The 24,871-nt window shown below is 35.6% G+C and overlaps 1 protein-coding gene across 1 annotated transcript in view; it reads right to left on the bottom strand.

Moving 5' to 3' along the window:
• LOC129231132 (uncharacterized) overlaps window positions 1-24,871 on the bottom strand; it is a 124,820-nt gene that overhangs the window by 4,268 nt on the left and 95,681 nt on the right. The window contains exon 3 of the mRNA XM_054865379.1: window positions 4,780-4,932. Coding sequence (XP_054721354.1) covers window positions 4,780-4,932 — 153 coding nt within the window. The remainder of the gene's footprint in view (window positions 1-4,779; window positions 4,933-24,871) is intronic.

Below are 24,871 nucleotides of genomic sequence, written 5' to 3'. Positions count from 1 at the left end.
TGTGATCTGCCTTTTTTGGGAATTTCGGAATTTCTACCCAATGAGCAACAAAAGCAGTGAGCAGACGGAGTGGTCAGTGCACTTGAATTCACCTTCACCTTTTTTTTCACTGTTTCAACACTCTTGATTGCCGAAATGCGGGAAAGTGGACTCTACTCCGCGGCCTGCGAAAATCAGTACCAGTCAGAAGCGTAGCATAACCAAACATTTTTTTTTTTGGGGGGGGGGGGCACCAAAGCCATCACTAAGAAGGATTTTGCTACCCCCCCCCCGCCCAGTTTTTCAGAAATGGCGTCACCAATTTCATATTAGTAATGCAAAAAAAAAAAAAAAAAGCAGAAAGGAAACCTTTACGATTTTAAGAACATGTAATAGAAATGATAAGTGAACAAATAGAATAAAAGTGTCAAAAAGAGTTTTTTCTGCAAAATGTGAAAGCAAATGCAATCTCAGAATATTATTTAGGAACAACCAAGCAAGGTTTCGCATTATGATTTACCTCTGAGGAGCGCTGAAACGAACGTTTCGTACATTTTTCAACGAAAAGAAAGTATTCAGTGTTTAGTACAAATCTATGACAAGCGTCAGTCAAGTAAAAAATGAATACGTAAATAAACCTAACTTCATAGGGGCTGCCGGCATTTTTAAATTTCTTTTTTTCTTTTCTTTCTTTCTTTTTTTTTTTTTTTTTGTAAAAATATCATCATGAAAATAGTGATTAAGTAGAGAAAAATATATGTGCCACCAAAATACATTTTAATTAGAGAAAAAGTTGAAACAGAGTAAGGCGAGACTTAAAAATGTCATGACTAGTCACACCACTGCTAGTGCGCTAGTTCTAAGTGTTTAAATACAAAAGGCGAAATTAAACGAAAATTTTATCGCGATGTTCAGGATACATGACATCTAAAACAAAAGAAAGTGTAAAAACTAAGATAAGCCTGAACTACCAAAAAATTCAATTTTTTTTTTTTTTTTTTTATTGACGGGGGCCGCAAGCGCTTGTATTTCAAACAAATAACAATATAAAGCTAGAAATTGAAAATTTCATTATGGAAAAACCAAACCACTTAAATAATTGTGGAAATGAATAGCACCTGAGAGCGAAGACACATTGGCTTGGTTGGATAAAGCAGCGTGCTAATGAGGGAAAGGGTGGGAGTTCAAATCTGGGCCGAAAAATATCGTTTTAATGGGCTTTTGTTTTTCAGCAGAATTTTAATCCAAGTTTTCACTAATATGCAAAATTCTAAGCTGTATATCTGTTGTTAAAATCAGGAAACAAAACATTGATTTTAAGAGGGTAAACCGAAGTTTGACTTTGCAGAAGGATAAATTTCAATTTATTTTGCTGCTTTACTACGCATTGCTTTGGTCTATAGCATCTCGAGGTTGAATTGAAATCAGAAAATTCTTCCTTTGAACTCGAATGCTTCGCGTGGGTCAACTAGTCATCTAAAATTGCGTTTCTGGAATTTCACTATCGGAAAATTGCTGAAGACGGGACTATCATCTAAAACTGCGTTTTGACAACTAACTTCGAAAATTTTGTTAATGAGCTTCAACCCCACCACCTCCGCCAATATAATTTAAAATAATCTTAAATTTCGTTTAAGGTCTTACCATTCAAATAATTACTGAGGTAAAGCACCCGAAAACTCACCCCTAACATCATTAAAAGTCAAATAAAATTGTTTTTGGAGCTCCAATTTGGAAAAATTTCCAGTCTTCATAACGATATCAAAGATGGCACACAGCTGCGTTTCTTAGATTGTTCATTTTCGACAAATTTCTGGGAGGGGAGGGCCCGGATTTCTCCTCTAATTAACATCTCCGAATAATGTCTAAAACTGCGTTTTCAGAACAACAATTTTGAAAATTTTTCAGGAAGAACACTAAAATACCAATCTCCTTAAAGTAATTAGAGAAAAAATATAAAATTTTTCAAGTTTCAATTTCGAAAAATGCAGAGGAAAACCCTCCCAGGCCACTTTTCCACCCTAGCATTAACAACACTGTAAAGAAATTCCGAAACGTTACTGAGTACTTCCGTGTAACGTTCCGGGATTTCAGTGCTTTTTATCCATTTTCTGGAAAAATCAAGTATCATTGTCAAAAAGATTCCTGAATTGCTACAAGTGGCACGAATTCAGACTTCTCACTGTTGTAAAAAATATTTTTAGCTCCCAGTTTAAAGATTAACTAAGCGTATTTATAAAGTGTATCGCCTACAGATCGGTTGCGGCCAGTCCAGACTGATAAAGCATCCAGAGGGCGCAAATCAGTCAATGGACTAAGTGGGTTTGCTCGAACTGCAGGCGAGTTAAAACTCTTGATAGTTAGTTACTTGCTTGCAATTCCGCATTAGCTAAGGCTCCTATATAAGGGGAGCTGACTTATCCGACATTTTGGTTCCAAAATTATCGGGCGAAAAAAATAAACATTTGTACAAAAGCCTCATTGCAGAAAACTGGTGTCCAAACTTTAGGTGTGTTGCCCGATTGATGTTTGATTATTTTATTCTGTGGATGAATACAATTTAATTAATACAAATTAAAAACAAATAAGGTATGAAAATTAGGTTTATTACCGTAAACATTTCCCGATACATTTTAGCTGAATTTGTAAACGAAGTTATCTTTCAAAATTTACCTAAAGTGACATTTTACTCAACTTATTATCAATTATTTTACGACTTAGCAACCAGCGAATATTATGACGTATTTATAAATACTAGAAACGAGGTTGGATCCAATTCTGTCTTGGAACCAAAATGTCGGATAAGTCAGCCTGTCTTTTTCAAGGGGCTCTAGCTTTGGCCATGTTTATAATACTGCTTTTAGAGCTTTCCTGAAAACGCAGGAAAGTGTCAAGTTGTTATATTATGCCTACTTAAGTTTACTCTTGAGTTCCAGAGACACGACTGGATTTAAAGAGGAAGATTTCTGATTTTTTCATGAGGTTTCTAGGATAATTTCTGGAAGGTTACCGAATTTAGCGGAAAACGTTCCTGGCATTTTTAAGGTATATTACTGGAAGATATTGGGCACATCAGCTGCCCATTATTTTCCAGGAACATTTCTGAATCGTTTTTACAGTGAGAAATAATCTAGAATACATTTTTAAGACCACACAAATTAGAAAGAAACATCCTATTTTTGATTTTTGGGCTAATTTCTTTATAATTCTGCAAAAAAAGATTAAGTGTCTAGCAAGCTGGGGGTGATGAGTCAATTTGGCATTTAAATATGAATAGCATGTGTGCTCCAGACATAACTAAAAAAGATTGCTAAGGTTGTTTGTACTTGTGCAAATAATTTCAACTTTCCAAAAACTTCTCATTTTAAGTTATCTGACCCCTCAGATTATACTTTACGAAGTTACAATTATTCTTGTTTTTTTGCTTTCTAAATTACGGTTTTTTGGTCACTTACAGATATATTTTCATGACAAAATTGTTACTTTTCATCTACTATTGCAGAAAAAAACCCAACAATATTATTATATTAATATTTTATAGTTTCTATCAAAGACTTTTACAAAAACTTATCTGAACAATATAATATATAACGAACACTTCAGTAACAAACACATTTCCAACGTTCTGTTTCTCTGCCCTCCTGTTTCATCTATTCGCATTTTTCTAGTTCTCAGAAAATAAGAAATTCTTCTAAATGCTACGCTGTCGAAGCCTCCCCCTTTCCTACAAAATTATTACAGAGCGAGCACCTCAAATTTTGTTTTCAAGACTCCGATTCCCTGAAAATTACCGGAAGAGAGTCCCTGGATATCCTGCCATCCAACAACATGGGAGATTATGTAATGTTCCGTTTTTGGGACTTCAATTAAAAAAAAAATTGCTGGGCCCCTAACGCTAACAAATATGATCCACAGTCGCGTGTTTTAGCGATTACAATTTCGAAAAAATTAACGAGAAGGAACCTCTGAACCTTTTCTGATAACACCAGTGAAAAACGCTCTCTAGTAGAACTTAAAGTTTAAAATTTTCCAAAGTAGAGCCCTAGTACAGTCCTTTCCTCTGACATCATTAAAGGTTGTCTACAATTACGTTTAAGACTTCAAAATCGAGAAATATTGGGCGGGAGATGTAAATCGATTCGAAAAACCGATCGAGGACAATCCTTCGAGTCATATTTTCACTAAAATCAACAAATATGGTATACAATCGCGTTTTTAAGACATTAATTTTGAAAACTTTTCAGGGAAGGTATTCAAAAATTTTCTCTCCTTAACATTACCAAAGATCGCCTAAAAATTCGTTTTTAGAACAAGAATTCTGAAAAATTTCCGGGGAAGGATCCCCGAAACTCCTCTATTTCTACGTGCTCATCATCGAGTACTAACTGACCTTCTTTCAAAACCAGAAGTTTTATCACCTCATTCTCTCCAAAGACAATTGATACAAGGTAAAAAAAGAGATGAAAGCTTCAAAGCTAATTTCATATTTAGAAAAAAAAAATTAAAGTCCAACCCCAACCAATTATTTTAAGGGGCCACTGCTTCTGCCCCTTACATACCAGACACTTCTCATAATGTGTCCCAGCTCCCCCTACTTCTACAAAGTTCCTACGCCTCTGCTTTACAGGAATTTTTCGTGACGTTAAGAGGACATTTATAATCAAGCAAACTTTCACACGCAAGCACCATTTTATACATTTTGTTTTTTGGATTTTGCACTACAAATTCCTACAAAAACCATTCCAACTAAAATACACAAAGGTAAAGGAGACTTTTTAATCAAGCAACAATCTTACTCACCATTTGCATCGTACTGAATCACAGATTCACAACCCAACGTGCATTCGTCACTGTACACTTTTAAGTGCTGAAAGTTTTCTTCTGTACATTTGTCAGTTCTGTTATTCCGATCATCTGGTGAGAAGCTACATATGTAGCATTTGATGCAATTTCCTGAAAGATATGAAAGAAGTAGATAAATATACCCTCAAAAGTACTTTAATTAAAATACTAATTTATGATAGCGATGCAAACTTCAAAGTTAACAGAATGTTTGTAAATGGTCTAAACCATTAATTTTATAAATTAAAAAAAAATAAAATTGCAAATATATGATATTAAACTGAAAGCTCCATTTTTGAGTGCTCTTTAGAAACAGAGGTATGAATAGGTATCCTCAAACATGCTCTTGACCTGTCACAAAAAATGTCATTTTTTTGCATTTATCTTTCACTATCGGAAATTTCTGTAATCAAATGTGATGTTAAAGTTCCCAAGATGTTATTTCTGATTCAAAATTGATTAATAATTAATTTTAGATTAGGATGAAGCGAAACATTTAAAAGAAATCTAACTAGTAGGCATATTAGATTAAATTTTCTTTATTATATTTCATGTTTCGAGTCAAACAAAACTAAAAAAATAAATAAATAAATAAAATTAGAAAAATTAAATAAAAATCAGTGAATCAGAACAGGACTAATGCGGAGAAAAAGTTATCCACTGATAGACCACTGTTCCTCAAACTCTAGGGAGGGGGGAAGAACATATTATGTCTGAAGATTCAAGACTAGAGTTTGAGTTAAAAGTTTTCATTATGCTTTAATGTGTCTAAGGTAATGATAGGTGACTAAAACATTTAAAAAACAAATGAACATAGTTGATATTTTGAAGCCGGTGGACTCTCTTTCCAATAATCTTTACCTGTAGAAAATTTTTATGATTTAATTTCTTCTAGTAAAATGTTTCAATGCAAAATTTAATGCGGTAAACAAACTTTATTTAACTAATTAGACAAGATGCAACTGTTAAAAAAGACAAGTTTGTTTTCAAACCTCATTTGAAAATAGTGTCATCGTTTATGAATAACTAAAACGTGTTTTGGAAACAAACAAATTAGCAAACAGTTCACAGTACCTTATAATACTAAGGAGCAATTTAATAGAGATGAATCGTTATAAAAGTGACCATCTTAATGATTCTTACTTCAGACTTGCTTTGGAAGCAAAACATAATTAAACAGTATCATTTATGAGTCTTGGTCTGGAGATTTTCCTTTTGACACAAACTGCTAAAGCAAGTTTTCATATTGTCTCTGGAAAATTACTTTTGCCTTCTGCTTTGAACAATAAGGTCCTTCTCAAGAATTGCGATAATCAAATGAAATGTAATGAACTTTTAGATGCGAGAAGCGCCACATGGTGTGGCGAAGTAATTAAGGTCCCTTGACGTTGGAGAGGGTAACTATGATTAGCGTTCTTAAGAAATTTATTAAGCCATTTAGGAGGATGACACGTGCTTAATTAATATTCTTTATTTCGCTATTCATATAAAGGGAAACGATGTTTAGCAGATGCTTCAAGGCATTCTGGAGGATTAAGTATGCATGCAATGTAATGTTTATTGACAACTTTATGGCATTATGAATATGCAAATAACTATTGAATGTAAGATTGCTTCATGGTGATATAGTCATGATTACGGTGATGTAGTCATGATTACAAGTATTGCACTCAAGGGCGCCCCGGCGGGAGGTGACTGTGGCTTCCCAAAAATTTCTTATTTCGGCAAATTTTATCTCTGACGGTTTGGCAAATGATCATCATTAAAAACATTTTGTCTGACGGTTCGGCATAATTATCATCATTCGGCAAATTTTGCCTGACGATTCGGCAAAACTACCATCATTCTGCAAAATTTGGGGTTCCATTTAGCAAAATTCTCATCATTTGGCAAATTTTGCCTAACGATGCAGCAAAATATCATTATTCGGCAAAACTTCATTCTGCAAATTGAGTTTCCACCCTCCCAAAACTAATTTCGAGATGCCCCTGATTGCACTGCTTTGCAAGTAAAATTATCTGTGTGATCATTTGTAAAAAAATGTGTTCACCTTACGTAAATTAAGAATTCAAGAGGAATAATTTTTTATGCAATTTACTGTCTGTTGATAAATATATATCATTTAAACTATGCAAACGTATATATATATAATTATGCAAATACATACTGAATGTAAGACTGTATCAGTGATGTTATAGCGAATACAGTGATAGTATTATATTGAATTGCAAGTAAGATCATATGTGGGACCATTTGTAAAAATGTATTCACCATTCGTAAACAAAGAATTTAAAATAAATGATTATGCGTGCTATATAATTCCTGTTTACAACTGTAAAGCATTCCGAACATGCAAATGCATACATGAAATATTGGAAATGTATATTGAATTCAATACTGAATCTCAGTGATATTAATGTTGATTATATAAAAGTGTAAGCAAGATTAACTGAATTCACCTTAAGAAAAAGCCTTTTACTCATTATTTGTAAATCGTCATGTGCGGGGGCAAAGGGTTGACTTTTTCATGGAATGGCCCAAACGTGATTTCATTCGCAAACAAAATCATTCATGTCAAAACGTTCATACCCAGTTACTCTCTCATTGTAGTCTTGGACACAATGCCCAAAATTTTGCATCTCGATTCATCCGAACGAAAGGGAGGGATCTAAAGTTAAAGCATTTAAATTATGTTCCCTTTTACCCCAACAAACCCTACTTTACATAACATAAACCATATAAGTTCTCAAAAACCCTCCTAGGTGTTAATTTTCTGAAGTAATTTCGTTCGTTAAAAATATCATTTTTACCATACTTATTCATAATTCGTATAGCACCGTAAAATGAATAATTATACTAAGCATTCATTTCGCAACAGCTATCTAGAAGATATTTGAAATGTTGAAATTTTATTGAAATATTTAAGGAAATAGCTACGAGCGTGACGAATGTAACATTGTTTCTGACGAACGTAGCCGTTTTTAGCTACTTTCGAATATTTATTTCCAAACGAAATAACTAAATTATATGTTTCGAGCCCACTTAGTGTTACATTAAATAGAAGCCATATTATTTTGTAATTTGTACCAAAATTAGTTCGAATCACCAACACTAATTTGTGGATTTTTTTTTTTATGCAGTTAGTTTATAGCAAAAACTGCAGCTAAAATAAAGAGGAAAAGCAGAGCTAGAATGATAGCGCTGTAGCATTTGGCTTCAAACTGAAAAAAAATATATATGTATATATATATATATATATATATATATATATATATATATATATATATATATATATATATATATATATATATATATATATATATATATATATAATATATATATATATATATAATATATATATATATATTAGGGTGTCCTAAAAAAATGAAAGTCGTTTTTTTAAAACGCATACCTTCTTATTTTTTTCCTTTTATATCAAAACCGTTGGAAAAAAAGTTTCATGCAATTTGAAGCACGGTAACCCGTGCCGACTTGCGCCTAAAAGCCTAAACGTGTAAATAGCACGTGTATTCATATAACCAAGCAAATGCTGGCGACGCGATACTTTGCAAAGCTCAAAACAGCTGTAAATAGTGCACAGAAAACAAATGAAAACAGAAAAACATATGTTGGGGGGAGGGGGGCTTATCCGTAGTAATTTGCAAACCGTCAAACATGTCAGTACGAATACATTCTGGTCAGCGAGCGCACTATAGTCCTTCCATAGGGAACGAAACATGGCAGTGGAATTGCAAAGTTTGAAAAAAGGGATATTTTTAATAGGAGTCGTAAAACAACAAACTACGGGATTGAAACTTCCCTCTAACGGACAAGTTCTGTCGGTTTTGTTTTATAACATTCGAGAAGTAAATTTAACCATCAGTGAAAGTGCAAATATCGCTATTCTGGAATGCATCATCTTTTGGGAAAAGGCACGCGTTCCCACCAAATCGTTGCTAAATTGTGTGAATAAACTTAAAAACCTGTTTCAAATCTAGAGAGACTTACAAAAAAATGCAGAGAAACTGCAAGAGGTATTCAGGCAGCGCCAACAAGAATTTTCAAGTAATTTAAACAATTTATTCAATATTGCACATGCTGATGCACTTCGGTTAATCAAAATAGAGGAAGATGGGACTGTTGCCTGCTTTGAGTGCTCAAAAATCAAAAGAAGATCACTTATCTATAGTTATTTTATATGGATGTAACGGAACAACTCATTGCTGAGTCGAAACTGGATAATTCCACAGGAAAAGAACAAACAAAGGCTGTTTGAAAGGCAGTTTTAGATTGGAATCTCGAAGACAAAGTTAAGTTGTGATATTACAGCTTCCAGAACAGGTCCTTTTAGTGGTTCTTGCGCTATTCTTGAGCAAAAATTTGATAGAGAAATGCTTTCCTTTGCTTGCCGCCATCACATATATGAACTGATCTATCTCACTTAAATACAGTGCTATGGAGGTGCTGCGGAGTTGTTCCGAACTGTACCCTAACTTGGAAAATTTACTTGACTTTTACCGTGCTGAACTTACTAATATTACCGTCAGGGATGACTATCAAGGGTTGGTAGAACTACCTATCCTATTTTTAGGTGGAGATACAGAAAATGAATTTAAAATAAGACCACCGGGAGTCATGCACAAAGCTCGATGGATGGCTCGAGCGATTTACTCCCTAAAACTATTTAGTTCACAACTAAAATTAGATACGAAGGAAAATGAAGCATTATTTGATGTCTGCTTGTTTGTAGTGACAATATACGTGAAACCATGGCTTCAATGCATTTTGCCAGTCAAAGCACGAAAACAAAAATTTGTGCTTTTTGATAAAAGTACGAAAATGTGGGCCCAATTATCTCAAAAGCTACTCTACAAAAATTCATCCAGCTTTTATGGTATGGTCAATAATATTTCATTCCTTGATGTGTAAAAGATTGTCTCAATGATTAGAGCAGTAAACGATGCTGCTGAAAGAGCGGTAAAAATGATGCAGGACTTTCATGGTTTGCTAACATCTGATGAGGAACAAAAACAATCTGTGCTACGTTGCGTTCAAGAGCAGCAGAAGCTCTATCCTAACTGCAAAAAGCAAATATTGAAATAAAAATATGTGCAGCAATGTTTCTTTTAGTCTAATATTGCTGTAAATATCTGCTTTAAATAAATTGATGTCGCGTGTAGTAAGTAATTATGCAGTTAGCAATCTTTCCACTGTAGTCGCCGTACAGGGATTTCAGGTCCAACTTTGACCTCAAGTCGGCACGGGTTCCCGTTATTTTATTGCAATGAAACTTTTTTCTCATGTTTCTGAGGTGAAATGGAAAAAATTTGGAGGGTATGCGTATTCGATTTCACAAATTTTTTTTTCGCCATTATATCTTGGGACACCCTAATATATATATATAAAATATAATTTATGAAACAGTATTAGGTCGGACATTTTTTTGTATATGTGTGTGGGCGTGCATGTAAAAAAAATGTTATTTATAACTCAATGCATTTGAAAAAAATGAGACATTTTTTGCGCATATATTTGAACTTCATTGCGAGAATTTTAAACTTACTCTATAAACTTTCGCACATTCAAATGAAAGGAACCAATTTGTAACATAATATGAAGTATCAACTTCCTAAAATGTTTTCTTGTTTTTAACTATTCATTATTTGTATGGATTGTGGGCCGCAACATTTACAACTCATTGTTTTTCAAGTACAAAAAAAAAAAAATCATCTTTTTAAAAGAAAATTTATACTTCATAATAAGATACACAATAATAGATTTTTTTACATGCATATATCAAATGCTAAAGTTATTAGCATTTCTGGGAATAAAGTGCAAATCTTCACATCCGACAAAAGAATTGAGCAAGATCTTACTTTTGCATACGAATGATTGATCTATTTAATTTTCAACGAAAAAAGTCTGTGCACTTTTAATTGCTTCTTAAAATGGACGAATCTAATGAAGGGAGAGAAAAATAGAAGTGCTACTCCTACTACTTTCTATTTGAAGAACCGGAAACTTGGCCGGAATTTTCTGCATGCTTCAACAAATGACTTCGTCGATCAAAAAAAAAAAAAGCGGAAGAGGGAGCGTTGGGGGTTAAAGTGAAATCAAAAATAAATTTGAAATGATTTTTTCGTGCCGATTAACAGATTGGAAGAAACCTAGGTACAAAATCAAGAAAAAATTTCTAATTAAAGAGTTAAAACAGTGTATGTAATGAGTTTCATACACATGCTTTGTAGCTACAAAATCACAAGCTAACAGAAGTTTTCCCTAATTTTAAATTGATTTAATATTGTGTATTATTGAAGTGAAACTTTTTATGCTAAGGCTTTGAAATTATGTTTCGCTACTGTTTTATATGACGGAAGTGAAGCAGCTGTTTTTTTACCCGACAGCGCGTGTGCGACGCAAAGGACGGTAATGTGTTTATGAGTCTATGTATGTATGTGTGTTCTTATATGGCATTATGCAGGCTAAACGCCTTGGCCGATTTTGATAATTCTTACGTCAATCGATTTGTCTTAACCTCGGGAGTGTCACTACACACATTACAGTAATCAAAATTCAGGGTGATCAACAATCAGTCGCCACATTGTCAGTTCGGGATCGTGTTGCACGCTACCTGCGTACGATACAGACTACGACAAATGCAAGTAACGTTTTCACTGCCTGAATTTTTTGTTTACTAAGTCTACTAATTCGATTTTCATCTCCAACATGTTGCATTTGTTTTTTTCGTGATTCAGGATACTGAGTTTCGCGACGTGTACTTTCTTGACGAGCTTTTTTAGTTTTGCGAGAAAGAATTGACTGATGACGTTTCCGAGGGATGGGGCCCGACTGTTGATACTTCTATTCTGTTTTTGAATTTATGATTTGTCTTATGTGTGTATCGATTATAAAACTATTTCAGTGGTGTAGCTATTCAATAGCACTTAATAACATTCTAAACTACTGGACTTATATATTTTTTCTTTTTAGTTTTTTTGGTTTTTACGCAGTCGGTTTTTTGTTTGTTTTTATTTAATAATTATTTTTTTGTTTTGTTTTTTCTGTGGGACGAAAAGTCACACATGCGCTCTTTTCACTTTCTTTCTCTCATGTTGTCCGTGGTGGGTTGATGTGGAGAGGTGATCACTGTTTATATATGTGGGTTACCAACTGAACATACGTTGAAACACGTGTGTATAAACAACGCATTTCGAGTATTGCTCACTGTGAAACTGGAGGCCTCCTGCCTTGTCTGATGGTCAGAGAAGTCTGACTGCGACAGGAAGGTCCGGATTCGAATCCCGGCTCGGGCATGGACGTACTTTCTCTCTACTGTCCTTGTCCTTCTTTGTGTGAATATGTTATGCTGAGAATGGTTGCCTCCCCTATATACGGGTTCTTATAGCATGTGTGTGCTGTAGAAGTCGGACTTAACACCAAATTACGGTACAGTTGGAAAAGTAAAGCAACGCACCCCATATTGCCAGCCTATAGCTGGCACACGACGACTACAACGACATGAAACTGGAGTCTAAACTTTTGACGTATAGATTGATTGATATTTTGTCGTTTCAGTTTAAAAAAAAAAAGTAGGAAATTTTATTTTTTCCCATTTAAAACAAGTTAGGTATGAAAATTGGGTTCTCGGGAAATAGTTTCCGAGGAGCTATTATTTATGTTAAGAAATCATTTACTTCGCTAGATTTGGTGAAATTGCATTTGTCTCAACTTTTCATCAGTTAATTTTAAGACATAGCAACCAGCGACTATAGTAAAGTGCATTTACAAGTACTTGCCAAAGTCGCAGAGAGCTCTTTGAACCAAAATGGAGTATAAGTAGGGCTGTCATCTGGGAGGGTTCTGTTTCGAGAAACTGGCTCATCGCAATCGTCAAATTGACAGGCAACACAACCCTTCCCCAAATTTAGTACTGCCCTGTAATACAAAAGTTTCACTTCTATCGTGTGTCGTCATCGACACACTGCTGTTTTTTTTTCCTTCGTACATTCAACAGATGGCATTATTCTGATAATCAGAGCTATGGAGTCGGGGTCGGACTGATTTCGGGGGGAGGAGTCGAAAACGGAAACCGAAGGCTTTAAAATTCCAAGACACGGAGTTAAGTCACTTTCCCTTAGAGTCCGCAACAGTGCCAGGGCTAAGGAGTCAGAGCCGGACTGTTTTTTGAGTGAAGGAGTTGGAGTTGAAGCCTGTCAGTTTCTCTCTGACTCCGCGACCCTCCTGATAATGTGTTCTTAATTGTAAGAAGTGAAAGCAAAAGATATTTGCATGTTTTCTACACGCGTGTAGCAGTATGATGCGGTGTGCATTCTTTATTATTACCCTAACCCCTCCCTTTAAAAACAGTCTGCTCCTTTTGACGCAGAAAAGTTTATACATAGCTCTGAAGCAGTTGCGTGCACAAGTGGGGGGGGGGTCAGGGGCGGCAAATAGGGGGTGCGAGAGGGGGCGGTTGCAACCCCAAATTTTTCACTAAGAATAATATAAAATGGTAAAATTCAATTTAGATGACTTAGAAAATCATTTGCCTGAATTTTCAGAACAGAAAAAACTGATGGAGGATAAGTGTTTGCCTTAACTAAAGAAGTAATCGCTTCATATGGGTTAAATATTTCAAAATTGAGTAATCTATGTTATTGTGGTGACGATCAGTCATTCTCAAAATATCTATGTGGGGTATAACACCCACACATCACGTGTACTGCACATGTACACCACGCACTGTTCACGTGGACATCAGCCAATAGAAAGTGTCCAATGTTTGTCCTTTCCAAGGGTAAGGATCCCCTAACATCCAGTTCCATCTCTGACTCCAGACCAGAAGGTTGTACGCCAGCCTCTGTGCTTTTTCTGTTATGTGTATCTTAATTTTTAAATCTGAATGTTGTAAAAATAAATAATTTGTTTATGTTTAATAACCTGTAATAACTTTAACCAAGAGTCACAACACTGGTAACCCGGCAATTTAACGAATGCAGCAGTAAAAATCTTCATCATTTCTACAACTTCATCTTAAGGAGACGCTAGCCAGCGGATTTTGCGCATCCCTCTCCCCTTCTTCCGAGCGAGATGTCAACTGATAACGCACCCCTCGCAGCAGCTACGGGTCAAGTTTCTCGCATAGCGCTGAAGCTTCCACCTTTCTGGAGACAGGCACGTAGCTAGAACTTTGTTAAGGGGGAGGGTCCAAGGTTGCACGAACTTCAAAAGAGGAGGCATGCTAAAGCAGAATTAGTAGCTGATAATTACACAAGACTAAGATAAATCCAATTAAAACTGATCATTAAAATATGATAATTAACTAAAATTAATTAAATAATTGAAATTAATAGAGTCATTAGTTAAAATTAGTTAACAAAAAGTTTATGTTAAGTGGTAATCACATACAAAGTTTCCAAATATGGGTGAACCTCTGTCCTCCTGAAAATAAGTGATATATTTTCTATTAATAAAAAGGGCACAAGAAAAGAAAAACGGAAAACGAAAACTGTTCTAGAAATTACTTGGAAAATGCATGCGATAATTTAATAGAATATGAAAGCTTTGTAATATATTTCAACAAAATATGTACATATGTACTTATGCCATTTTAGTTGAAAACTAGAAAGTCACTCGTCAAGGCATGACGGGTGAAAATTGCTTCAACTCTTCTTCATTTGAACGAAGCAATTGCCTGTTTGGTGATATTTTGATAGTTGAAATTTTAACTCTAACACCAGTGGATTAACCCTAAACTCCAGTGGATAGCGTTCATTGTTTTCGTTTCTTCATTCCTCTGATATGACACAGTCTTACCAGTAAAACTGTTCAAGTTACCGGATCGAGTTCAGCCTTGTCACAATAAAACCTTTCCTTGCATGTTAAACATTACCAAAACATATTATCGAATTACATATCATGCCGTGGTGCGAATTCATTGTTGAAACACGCGGGTTACTCGATCATCGGCACTATTTATATGAGGATAAATAAATCTATATCTATGGAGTCGAATGTATAACTATATGAATGTTACATAACGTAACCCTGTCCGATTTGAACAACATTTCAGGCAAAATCCCACAACTCTCTCAACGAAAATATTAACAAGGTTTCATTTAAAAAGCTTGAATTAGTTTTTATTTATTTACATTTATAATATTCTTTTGATACCACGAAATAGAATGATATTTCCAATCTTATCCGTTTTCTAATTATCATTCCTAATCATCAATTAAAAGCTTGAGCAAACTATTAACTCTTTGGGGGACGGAGGCTTCCTTTGTTGCAACCATTTTTTTATATATATATTTTTTCTTTCTTCAGCCAACTGACACAGTGATTTCAGTTAGCTGAAAAAAAAGAGAAGCAAGAAATAAATGGTGTTCTCAAGTGAAGTCGCTATTCCTCAAAGGGTGAAAGCTGTTCGAAAAAATTTTAAATATCGGAAAAGGCGTATTGCCGTTTTTTATCATTATTTTTTTCTTTCTAACGGGGCTGTGTTAGAGGCTTTAGCCGTTTGCGGAACAAGTGCGAACCAACGATATGGCATCCAGTCATTCATATGCCACCATTAAAGCGCGGATGTGAATGTCACAGGAAAATTTGATGCCTAGTTTCCACCAGATGGAGACACCTGAGCTCTCTTCGATGCGAAACTGCAAAATGAATTTAATTTCGTCAAGAGTATTCACAGTCAAACGACCTAAGGGATCTTTTACATGCCGATTAATGGAATGTATACCTAATGAATTAAATTAAGCATCTGTGTAATTTTATTTTAACAACATGTTGTTAATTTTAACGACAATACATATCATATTTTACGACGCAGGTAATGATTTTTTTTCTTCAATACGATGTTAGGAAAACACTCTATTGCAAGAAATAGTAAATATCTTTAGCTTGAATAAAATAAGTGTTTAAAAAAAAGGCAATACATAACAGAAAAGCTCAAAAACATTTACCTCGTATTCACCTTTTTTTGTTTCTTTGCTTGTAACGCAGTAAATAGCGGTAATTTTCACCTAGTAATTTATAGTTAAATGCACATGCCTGTTTTTTGTTAATTTAATGCTACCTTCACAATTTACTAAAGATGGATGCATATATGCTAATTAAATAACTCCTTAGTACAAAGCCAGTGAATAACAATCAGAAAATTTATTCCAATGATGCAAATACAAATATGTTTTATGGAACAACATCGAATAAGATTTTTTTTCGTCAATTAAAAACTAACTGTTTTTCTTTTGGGATCATAGAATCACAATTCAGTAAGATTTAAAAGTAATAATTTCTAATAAATTACTTATTACATGCGTTAATATGGCCGAACTTGTAATTTCATAAACTGATCACAGTAAAATATTCAAGTACTTTTCAATTTAATTTTTCTATAAAATTTTGATACCGTAAAAAGTTTGTTACATCAACTTCAAATTTTATTTATTCATTTATTTTATTTATTTTACCTTCAAACACGAATTTTTTTGGGCATTTAATATGTTCCATGATCATGCTTAAATATTGGGGGGGGAAACATCAGTAAAAAATCTACGTAATTTGTTACTCAGAAAGGAGAGAGATGCTAAAAGTAATCTAAAAGTTCAAATAAAATTTTTATCAAAATATAAAATGAATCTGAAATGAACCATGCAAAAATATAGAGTTAAAATGCAAAAAAAAAAAAAAATCAATAATTATTTTTCTCATCCTCAAACACACGAAATGTGTAGAATTTCTTTTTTCGCTGCTGGCTTAGAATCTAAAATTAGTTTTTAAATGAAAAACACATTAACACGTAAAATTGCTCGTATTATCAAGAAAACTTTAAAAGGGAGCACTGCGACTTACCTAGTTTGGGTAAACTTAATTTTCTTTTGCACACAATTTTGTTCAAGATATGTTTTCTATAAGTATAACGTAGATAAAAACTGCGTGTTAAAACAGAAAAGAATCGGAATTCAATTACTGATTCACCAGGAACGCACCTCACTCTGGCTGTCTTTTGTACAACATGCGTCTACGAAATCCACGAAAATCCAAAAAGAAAAGAGAAAGAAATAAAGAAAACCACGCCAATGAGCCTGTGGGATACAGCGGAAGTGGCAATAAATGCTTGTTTTTACGTTGCCAATGGCAATTTGGTGGACCAAGGAGAGGGGGCTGAATTTCAAGGTCACAGGACTCAGCTGGTTTGAAAGTCGAAAGGGACATTTCCCCGTTTCGGACGGAGTAGGTGACACAGCAAAAAGCAGACGAAAATTAGGAACCTGCAGTTGTTGCACGAGGTTCTCGTGTTCTGAATTGACTCAAGCGCTGAGAAAATTGCCGATTACTGGGAATATTTAAGGGAAAAGAATGCTGCGTTTTATAAAATCATTATCTTTCGGAAAAATTTTGTTCATGCGAGATGCAACAACTGAGAAAAAAGGAGAAGTGTCTTTCGGGAAGGGGGGGTCTCCATGGACCCCCCCTTGGCTACGTACTTGCTGGAGAGCAAATGTTCGCCTATGGATTTTGCAGTGCGACAACGCATTCCTTTACAGCGGAATTACAGCCGATGAAACGAAATATGCAGCGTTAGTTGCCAATATCGACTCAGAGACTCTGTCACACGTATCGGACATTGTACTGAATCCTCCAGCGCAAAATAAATACCAGGCTCTTGCACAGCGACTCATATCGGAGTTTGCTGAATCGGAAACTCTAACCATCAAAAAGCTGCTTTCCGACCTCCAGCTGGGAGATGACCGTCCAAGTCAACTCCTTCGAAAAATGAAGGCACTCTCTGCAAACCGCTTAGATGACAATTTTCTCAAGAACTTGTGGATGCAAAGAATGCCGCAGCACATTTCGACAATTTTATCCGCCAGTTCCGAGTCCTTGGATAATTTGTCGAAGATAGCGGATAAAATCGCGGAAGTTTCCATGCCACACTCTGTTTTCGCGACAACTAGCAGTGTTCCGCCGCCTGCTCCTGAATCCCCCATGGAGAAGTTGGAGCGTCAAATTTCGGAGCACACGCGGAAAGTCGACGAGCTGTCCACCCGAAACTCCCGTTCTCCGTACCGCAGAAGTTCGACCAACCGTCGGCGCTCCTATTCAAGAAATGAACAGCGTCCCAGTGGAATGTGCTATAACCATCGCCGTTTTCAACAAAATGCAAAAAAGTGTACGGCACCTTGCAATTTCAACGATCAAAAAAACGGTCTCACTCCGCCATAGCTGGGATGACGGAAAATCTCTCAAAGTCCAGCAGATTATTTGTTTTCAATCGAAAAACTGGTCAAAAATTTTTAATTGACAGCGGATCAGAAATTTCAGTCCTACCTCCTTCAGCTCCGGAAAAGCGAAACTCCACCTCAGCATTTTCCTTGTACGCAGCGAACAATTCCAAAATTCCTGCGTATGGAGTGGTTCACCGGCAACTTGACCTCGGACTTAGAATAAATTTTCCTTGGACATTTGTCATTGCTGACGTCACTTGCTCCATCATTGGATCTGATTTTCTGAAGCATTTCAATCTAATAATAGATCTACCCAAAGAACGGTTGATCCATCCTGAAACATCTTTAAGTGCTTTTGGGAGTGTTCAACCAACTCTTCAAAAATCAGTGCATTTGGTGTGTGAAAATTTTTGTGCTTTTCAAGAAATCCTCAAAGAATTTCCCGAGTTAACAAACCCCACGCTAATTCGGAAGTCAATTCCGCACTCAACAGAGCATCACATTTTAACGCGAGGTCCGCCTGTGTTTTAGAAACCGCGTCGTTTGCATCCATCGCTTTACGATCAAGTAAAAAGTGAATTCGAATATCTGTTAGAGCAAGGAATTATTCGCCCTTCTAAAAGCCCTTGGAGCTCGCCTCTTCATTGTGTGCCAAAAGCGGATTTATCGATACGACCAGTGGGTGATTATCGCAAATTAAATTGTCACAGAATTTGATTCTTATCCAATTCCCTATTTACATGATTTTTCTCACGCGCTTCACGGTAAGTCCATTTTTTCTAAAATTGATATCTTCAGAGCATACCACCAAATTCCGATTCATGAACCCGATATACCAAAAACTGCAGTGACCACCCCATGGAGTCTTTTTGAATATACTAAATTAAGTTTCGGTTTGGTCAATGGTTCCCAAACTTTTATGCGCTTTATGCACGATGTGTTACGTGGTTTATCTTTTTGCTATGTTTATTTAGATGACATTCTAATTTTTTCTAATTCTGTTGAAGAACACAAAATGCATCTCCGCAAAATTTTTGAGAGGCTTAATTTATATGGATTAAAATTAAATGCATCAAAATGTGTGTTAGGTAAATCTGAGGTAAATTTTTTAGGTCATTTAGTTACTCCTGAAGGAATTAAACCTTTATCTAGTAAAGTTCAAGTTATTCTCGATTATAAACAACCTGAAACTGTACATGACTTAAGAAAATTTTTAGGTCTTATGAATTTTTACAGAAGATTTCTGCCGCATGCAGCGCGGAAGCGCAAATTTTATTGCACGATTTCTTGAAAGGATCTGTAGAAAAGAAAGATAAAACTGTAATTAATTGGTCGACTTCAGCTACCGCCGCTTTTCAAAAATGCAAACAATTGTTGGCTGATGCTACTCTTTTAGCTCATCCTTCTCCGTCTGCAAAACTTGTAATGCACACTGACGCCTCCGATTTCTCAATTGGTATTGCATTGCATCAACTTATTGATAATGAGTTGCAACCACTTGGTTTCTTTTCTCGACGTCTAAGTCCAACAGAAATGAATTATAGTTCCTATGATCGCGAATTACTTTCAGCTTATGCTTCTATCCGATATTTTCGTCATATGTTGGAAGCAAGAGAATTCATTTGGTATACTGACCATAAACCTCTAGAATTTGCTTTTCGCCAGAAACCTGAAAAATGTTCACCTCGCCAAATTCGCCAATTATCATTTATTTCCCAATTTACTTGTGATGTACGCCACATTTCTGGGCATTCTAATATCGCAGCTGATATAATGAGCCGCATTTCTGCTATATCCTTCCCTAGTAAAATTGATTACAATGAAATATCCCAAGCTCAAGCTTGTGACCCTGAGTTAAAGTTGTTGTTATCTAAAAATACTTCTCTGAAACTAAAGAAAATCATGCTCCCAAATTCTGAGTCAGAATTGTATTGCGATTTATCTACTGGAATTGCTCGTCCATACATCCTAAAAGAATTTCTTCAACTTGTGTTCGACAGTATACATAACCTTGCACATCCTGGTTCTCGGCGCACCAGTAAGCTCGTTCGACAGCGTTTTATCTGGCCTTCAGTGTCTACAGATTCTGTAAAATGGACAAAATATTGTGTTCCATGTCAGAAATCAAAAGTGCACCGACATATCAAATCGCCACTTCAAAATTTCAGCGAACCATCCAATCGATTTCATCATGTCCATCTTGACATCGTGGGACCACTGTCACCTTCTAACGGTTGCATCTATTGTCTAACGATGATAGATCGGTTCTCGCGATGGCCTGAAGCTGTGCCCATGAAGGATATGACTGCTCCAACAGTTGCAGAAAATTTCTACACAACCTGGATTTCACGTTTCGGATGCCCCTCCATCATAACAACCGACCGAGGCAGGCAATTTGAGTCAGAATTATTTCGCTGCTTGTCAAAGTTTCTCGGTGTGAAAAAAATCCGCACTACAGCGTATCATCCAATTGCGAACGGATTGATTGAAGAGTTTCACCGTCCTCTAAAGCAAGCAATAAAATGCTATGCAACTGAGCGCTGGACAGAAGTACTCCCCACAGTTATGCTTGGTCTTCGATCTGCTCCTAAACTCGATCTAGGCTGTTCTTCTGCCGAGCTTGTGTACGGTTCTCCCCTCCGGCTGCCAGGGGAATTTTTTGAAGAAAATTGTGTGTCTACTGATCCGACTACATTTGTCGGAAAGTTAAAAGACCACATGAGTCATATTCGCACTCCGCCCATGTCACGGCATGGTGTTTTACCTATATTTGTGCCCTCTTCAATTTCAACTACAGAATATGTGTTTTTACGTTGTGACAGTGTGAAACATCCCTTACGTCAACCGTACGATGGCCCCTTCCGTGTTATCAAGCGAAATGATAAAGCGTTTCACATTAATGTCAATGGCAAAATAATTTCAGTGTCCATTGACAGGCTAAAGCCCGCATATTTAGTGCAATCAGAAGTAACTGATCCTTGTCATAGCACTACTCCCACTGCAGAAACACCACCTAGCGCCTCATCTTCTACAAGTCAGCGTTATTCAAATCAAACAACCCGTTCAGGACGTCGTGTTCGGTTCCCGGATCGGTTTCAGTCTTGAAAAATTCGCTGTCGCTAGGAGGGGAGTATGTGGTGACGATCAGTCAGTCTCAAAATATCTATGTGGGGTATAACACCCGCACATCACGTGTACTGCACATGTACACCACGCACTGTTCACGTGGACATCAGCCAATAGAAAGTGTCCAATGTTTGTCCTTTCCAAGGGTAAGGATCCCCTAACATCCAGTTCCATCTCTGACTCCAGACCAGAAGGTTGCACGCCAGCCTCTGTGCTTTTTCTGTTATGTGTATCTTAATTTTTAAATCTGAATGTTGTAAAAATAAATAGTTTGTTTATGTTAAATAACCTGTAATAACTTTAACCAAGAGTCACAACATTATGATGGAGCATCTTGTATGAGATACCCGTACAGTGTAGAGTCTGTGCAATTTTTACGCGTAAATTTCATGTCATTTTACATAAATTTTTATGCTCATATTATAACTTAATGTTCAGCTAGTAAGTGTTCATTGACGCCATGTACTAGAAACACATTTTAGCAACTCGGTGTATCATATGCTTTCATGGGAACTTTTTGTAAAGATATGCTATTTTTGAAAAACATCTCACATCAAAAAATACTTTCACATCAACAAATGTATCTTGAGGCTCTTTACTTGACAATCTCCGAGTGACACAAGATGGTCTTCAAGAGTTATAAAAGCTCCGTGGAAGAATTACTGGAAAGCGACCTTTTCATTGATAAAAAATTTGATGTCATTTTAATATGTATGCCTTTGTCTGAATTTTTTGTTTACTTTATTTATACTGCGGAGCGTTTTTTTGATAAATGCTACACTCTATCATAAAAATTTTAATTCGCTAATCTTAATTCTTGGATTGACAATTGAAACTCTTAGTAATTTTCGCATTAATGCATACTTGAACCAGGTGTGGAACTTTGTGACAGAACTTTTCGTAACAGTTTTTAATGTATGCCAATGTGGAAGAGGTGAAAAACCCAGATGAAGTTTTAGTCAAAATATTAAATCAATATTTTGAATAAACTGATCAATTCAGTTTCTCAAGAAATTGAGACAGGATTTAATGAGATATATTTATTATTGGTCTTAACTTCAATATTATGTAAGTCGGTTATAGAAAGCGAAAAAGAAAATATTACACTTATAAGTAATAGCATGAGGGAAGAGGAATTGTTTTGTGAATTGTGATTATACTTTTTAATGACACAAAATAAATACTAGCCTATTTAAAAAGCTTTCTTGGTTATTTTAAAGAGAGGAATCTAAAGGAAATGTGCTTTTTTGACATAACTTTCTTGCTTCCATCGTTTATTGACTGTTTCAATCAGGTCAGTCATTTGAAAGATGACTTCCGTGATTAAATTGAAAAACCGATGTAAATAAAGCACAAATTTACACGAAAATACAGCATATAGCTATTTCAAGGCTACAAAAATGGAGCCTCTTCATCGGTGTAAAAAACTACGCACACAACCAGAAAGTTGTAGGAGAACTGAACGTCAACCAATTTTGACTTGCGTGTCTCAGGAGGTTAGAGGGCCTTCGAAGCGCAATGAGGCAAAGCAAGACCTTCCTCTTTAGCTATACTGGCAATAAATTAAATCATTGGATATTGATTAACTATAGTTACAAAATTTTCTGTTCTTCCTGACTCCAAAAATAGCAGATTAAAACTTTACTAAAAAATAAAAACTAGTACCGAGATATTTTGTGAGATAACTTATAACAAAAAAAATTTAAAGCTTCGGTCGAAAAAATTTTAATTGTTCTTTACAAACCTAATTATTCTTAACATTTAAACCATTTAATTATCAGTTCTTGTAAAAAACAATATGTATTTTATACCGTCTTGAGGAAATTCATGTTCAAGAAACTCGACCCCCCAAACGAAATGCTGAAATGCCGCCCCTGGGTGGGGTGGAGATGAGATACTTGTTGGCCCGGACCTGAAGGGGGCCCGAGATTGTTAAAATTATGGGTCAAATGTATGTAGAGACATACGGATGAATATTTTGGAGGGAGGTCCGTAAAAGTCATTTGTGATGGGCCCCAAAAGTGTTGTGCACGCCCATGATCTGAAGTCGTGGAACTACGTTAGCGGAAGGAAATTTTATAATATTGGGACGTTAATTGGTGATACCTTTGCCATAAATCGTTGAATTTCGTGGTTAAAATGCAATGCGGAATTTATGGTCAGTTTGGTGCCCCCGTGATGGAGATTTCTTCCACAATCTCTGCAATCTGTATTTTCTGCAAAGGTTTACAACACCATGGAATCTAAATATTTCTCTCTGGTGACAAAAATGAGGTGCCGAATTGAGTGACTGCCAATATTTCCGATAGTTAACGAGATTTCCATACAGGTAAGGTTAAAGGTGCCGATAATTGTAATACGCATCTATAAAACAGACATTTTTGTAGCGGTAAGCAACAAGCTAGTATTTAAGCATTTAAAAAAAAATCAGCTCACTCTAAGGAATCTTTTTCTGCTAACTCACTTATGTTGCCACAAGTTCCATGAATTCTCCGATGTTACAATTTTAGGTCTCCAACTCAGACAAAAACATCAACTTTTTTTTTTTTTTGATTTGAAACTGCCATTCTCTATTTTTATCGTACTTTTAATTTTACTATTTTTACAATACGTGAAATGCCTAAAAAAATTCCACATGTAAGAAGCATTATTCCTAATTTGCCAACATGAGTACATTTAACACACATATTCCTCTTTGAGTGGTTAAAATATATTTATTTATTTAATAGGCTAATAAAGGAGTATTGCTGTGTCTACCAGGTTGCCTCGTTTTGCACTTTTTCTTCTAAAGCGAAATTCAATACCTGCCAAAAGTGGCTCACCAAGGACGTTACAGGTGTTTTTTTTTTTTTTTTCAAATCAAATAATATCTTCTGTAAAAAGTATGGCTTCAAAATTTTGAGTAAAACACTAACATGTTTACTAATTTTAGTTACAATGAAATGGTCATGTTTTTGCGTTAAGAGAGATCAACTGTGATATAATTTGATGTTTAAACTCAAAAAATCAGTAAAATATTCTTTGAAAGGGCGAAAATACCTTTCTTGGTTCTTGAAATGGGGTGTTAAATCAGTAAACTAATTATATATCTTTTAGATTTTGTATATAAGAAATTTCATTCGCTTCATAAATGGATCATTTGTGTAAGCGGATCACAGTTTAATGCTTCCATTCAATCCCCCAATATCCATACTGTGAGCTGAGCAGGGCCGCGCCGTCCCTATGTGCAAGGTCGTTCGGGGCACGACGGCGCCAGAGTTAAAAAGGCGCTGAGCTCTATCAATCAAAAATGCTCCAAATGGGGGAGGGGAGAGAATCTCCAAGCAAAAAAGAATAAAATCGAACTTTTCATTTTATTTAATAGTGGTGGTGAAGTTATACTGCTCATTAAAACAAGCAATCCTCCTCGCTGCCTATCTAAAAGGAAAAAAATTATTGCCGTGTTGTATCTAAACATTATACGCTGTGCTATTCAAAAGCGCAATCGTTTACAGTGAGGTCACATGATGCTACTTAATGAATACTTTTGCATTTTTCTTCATGTTTGGAGTCGTGAATGCTATTACGGTTTGTCTGTAACTTCACCAGATTGAACCTACGAAGCGCAAGAAATTTGCTATTCCCCATTTTAGTTCTTACAGTAAGTATGCTGTATTATAACAGTACCAAACAACATCACTTGAAACTGCGTT

This window comes from Uloborus diversus, chromosome 10, assembly GCF_026930045.1.
Source record: "Uloborus diversus isolate 005 chromosome 10, Udiv.v.3.1, whole genome shotgun sequence".
NCBI lineage: Eukaryota > Metazoa > Arthropoda > Arachnida > Araneae > Uloboridae > Uloborus > Uloborus diversus.
This window is presented reverse-complemented; position numbering and strand designations above follow the sequence as displayed.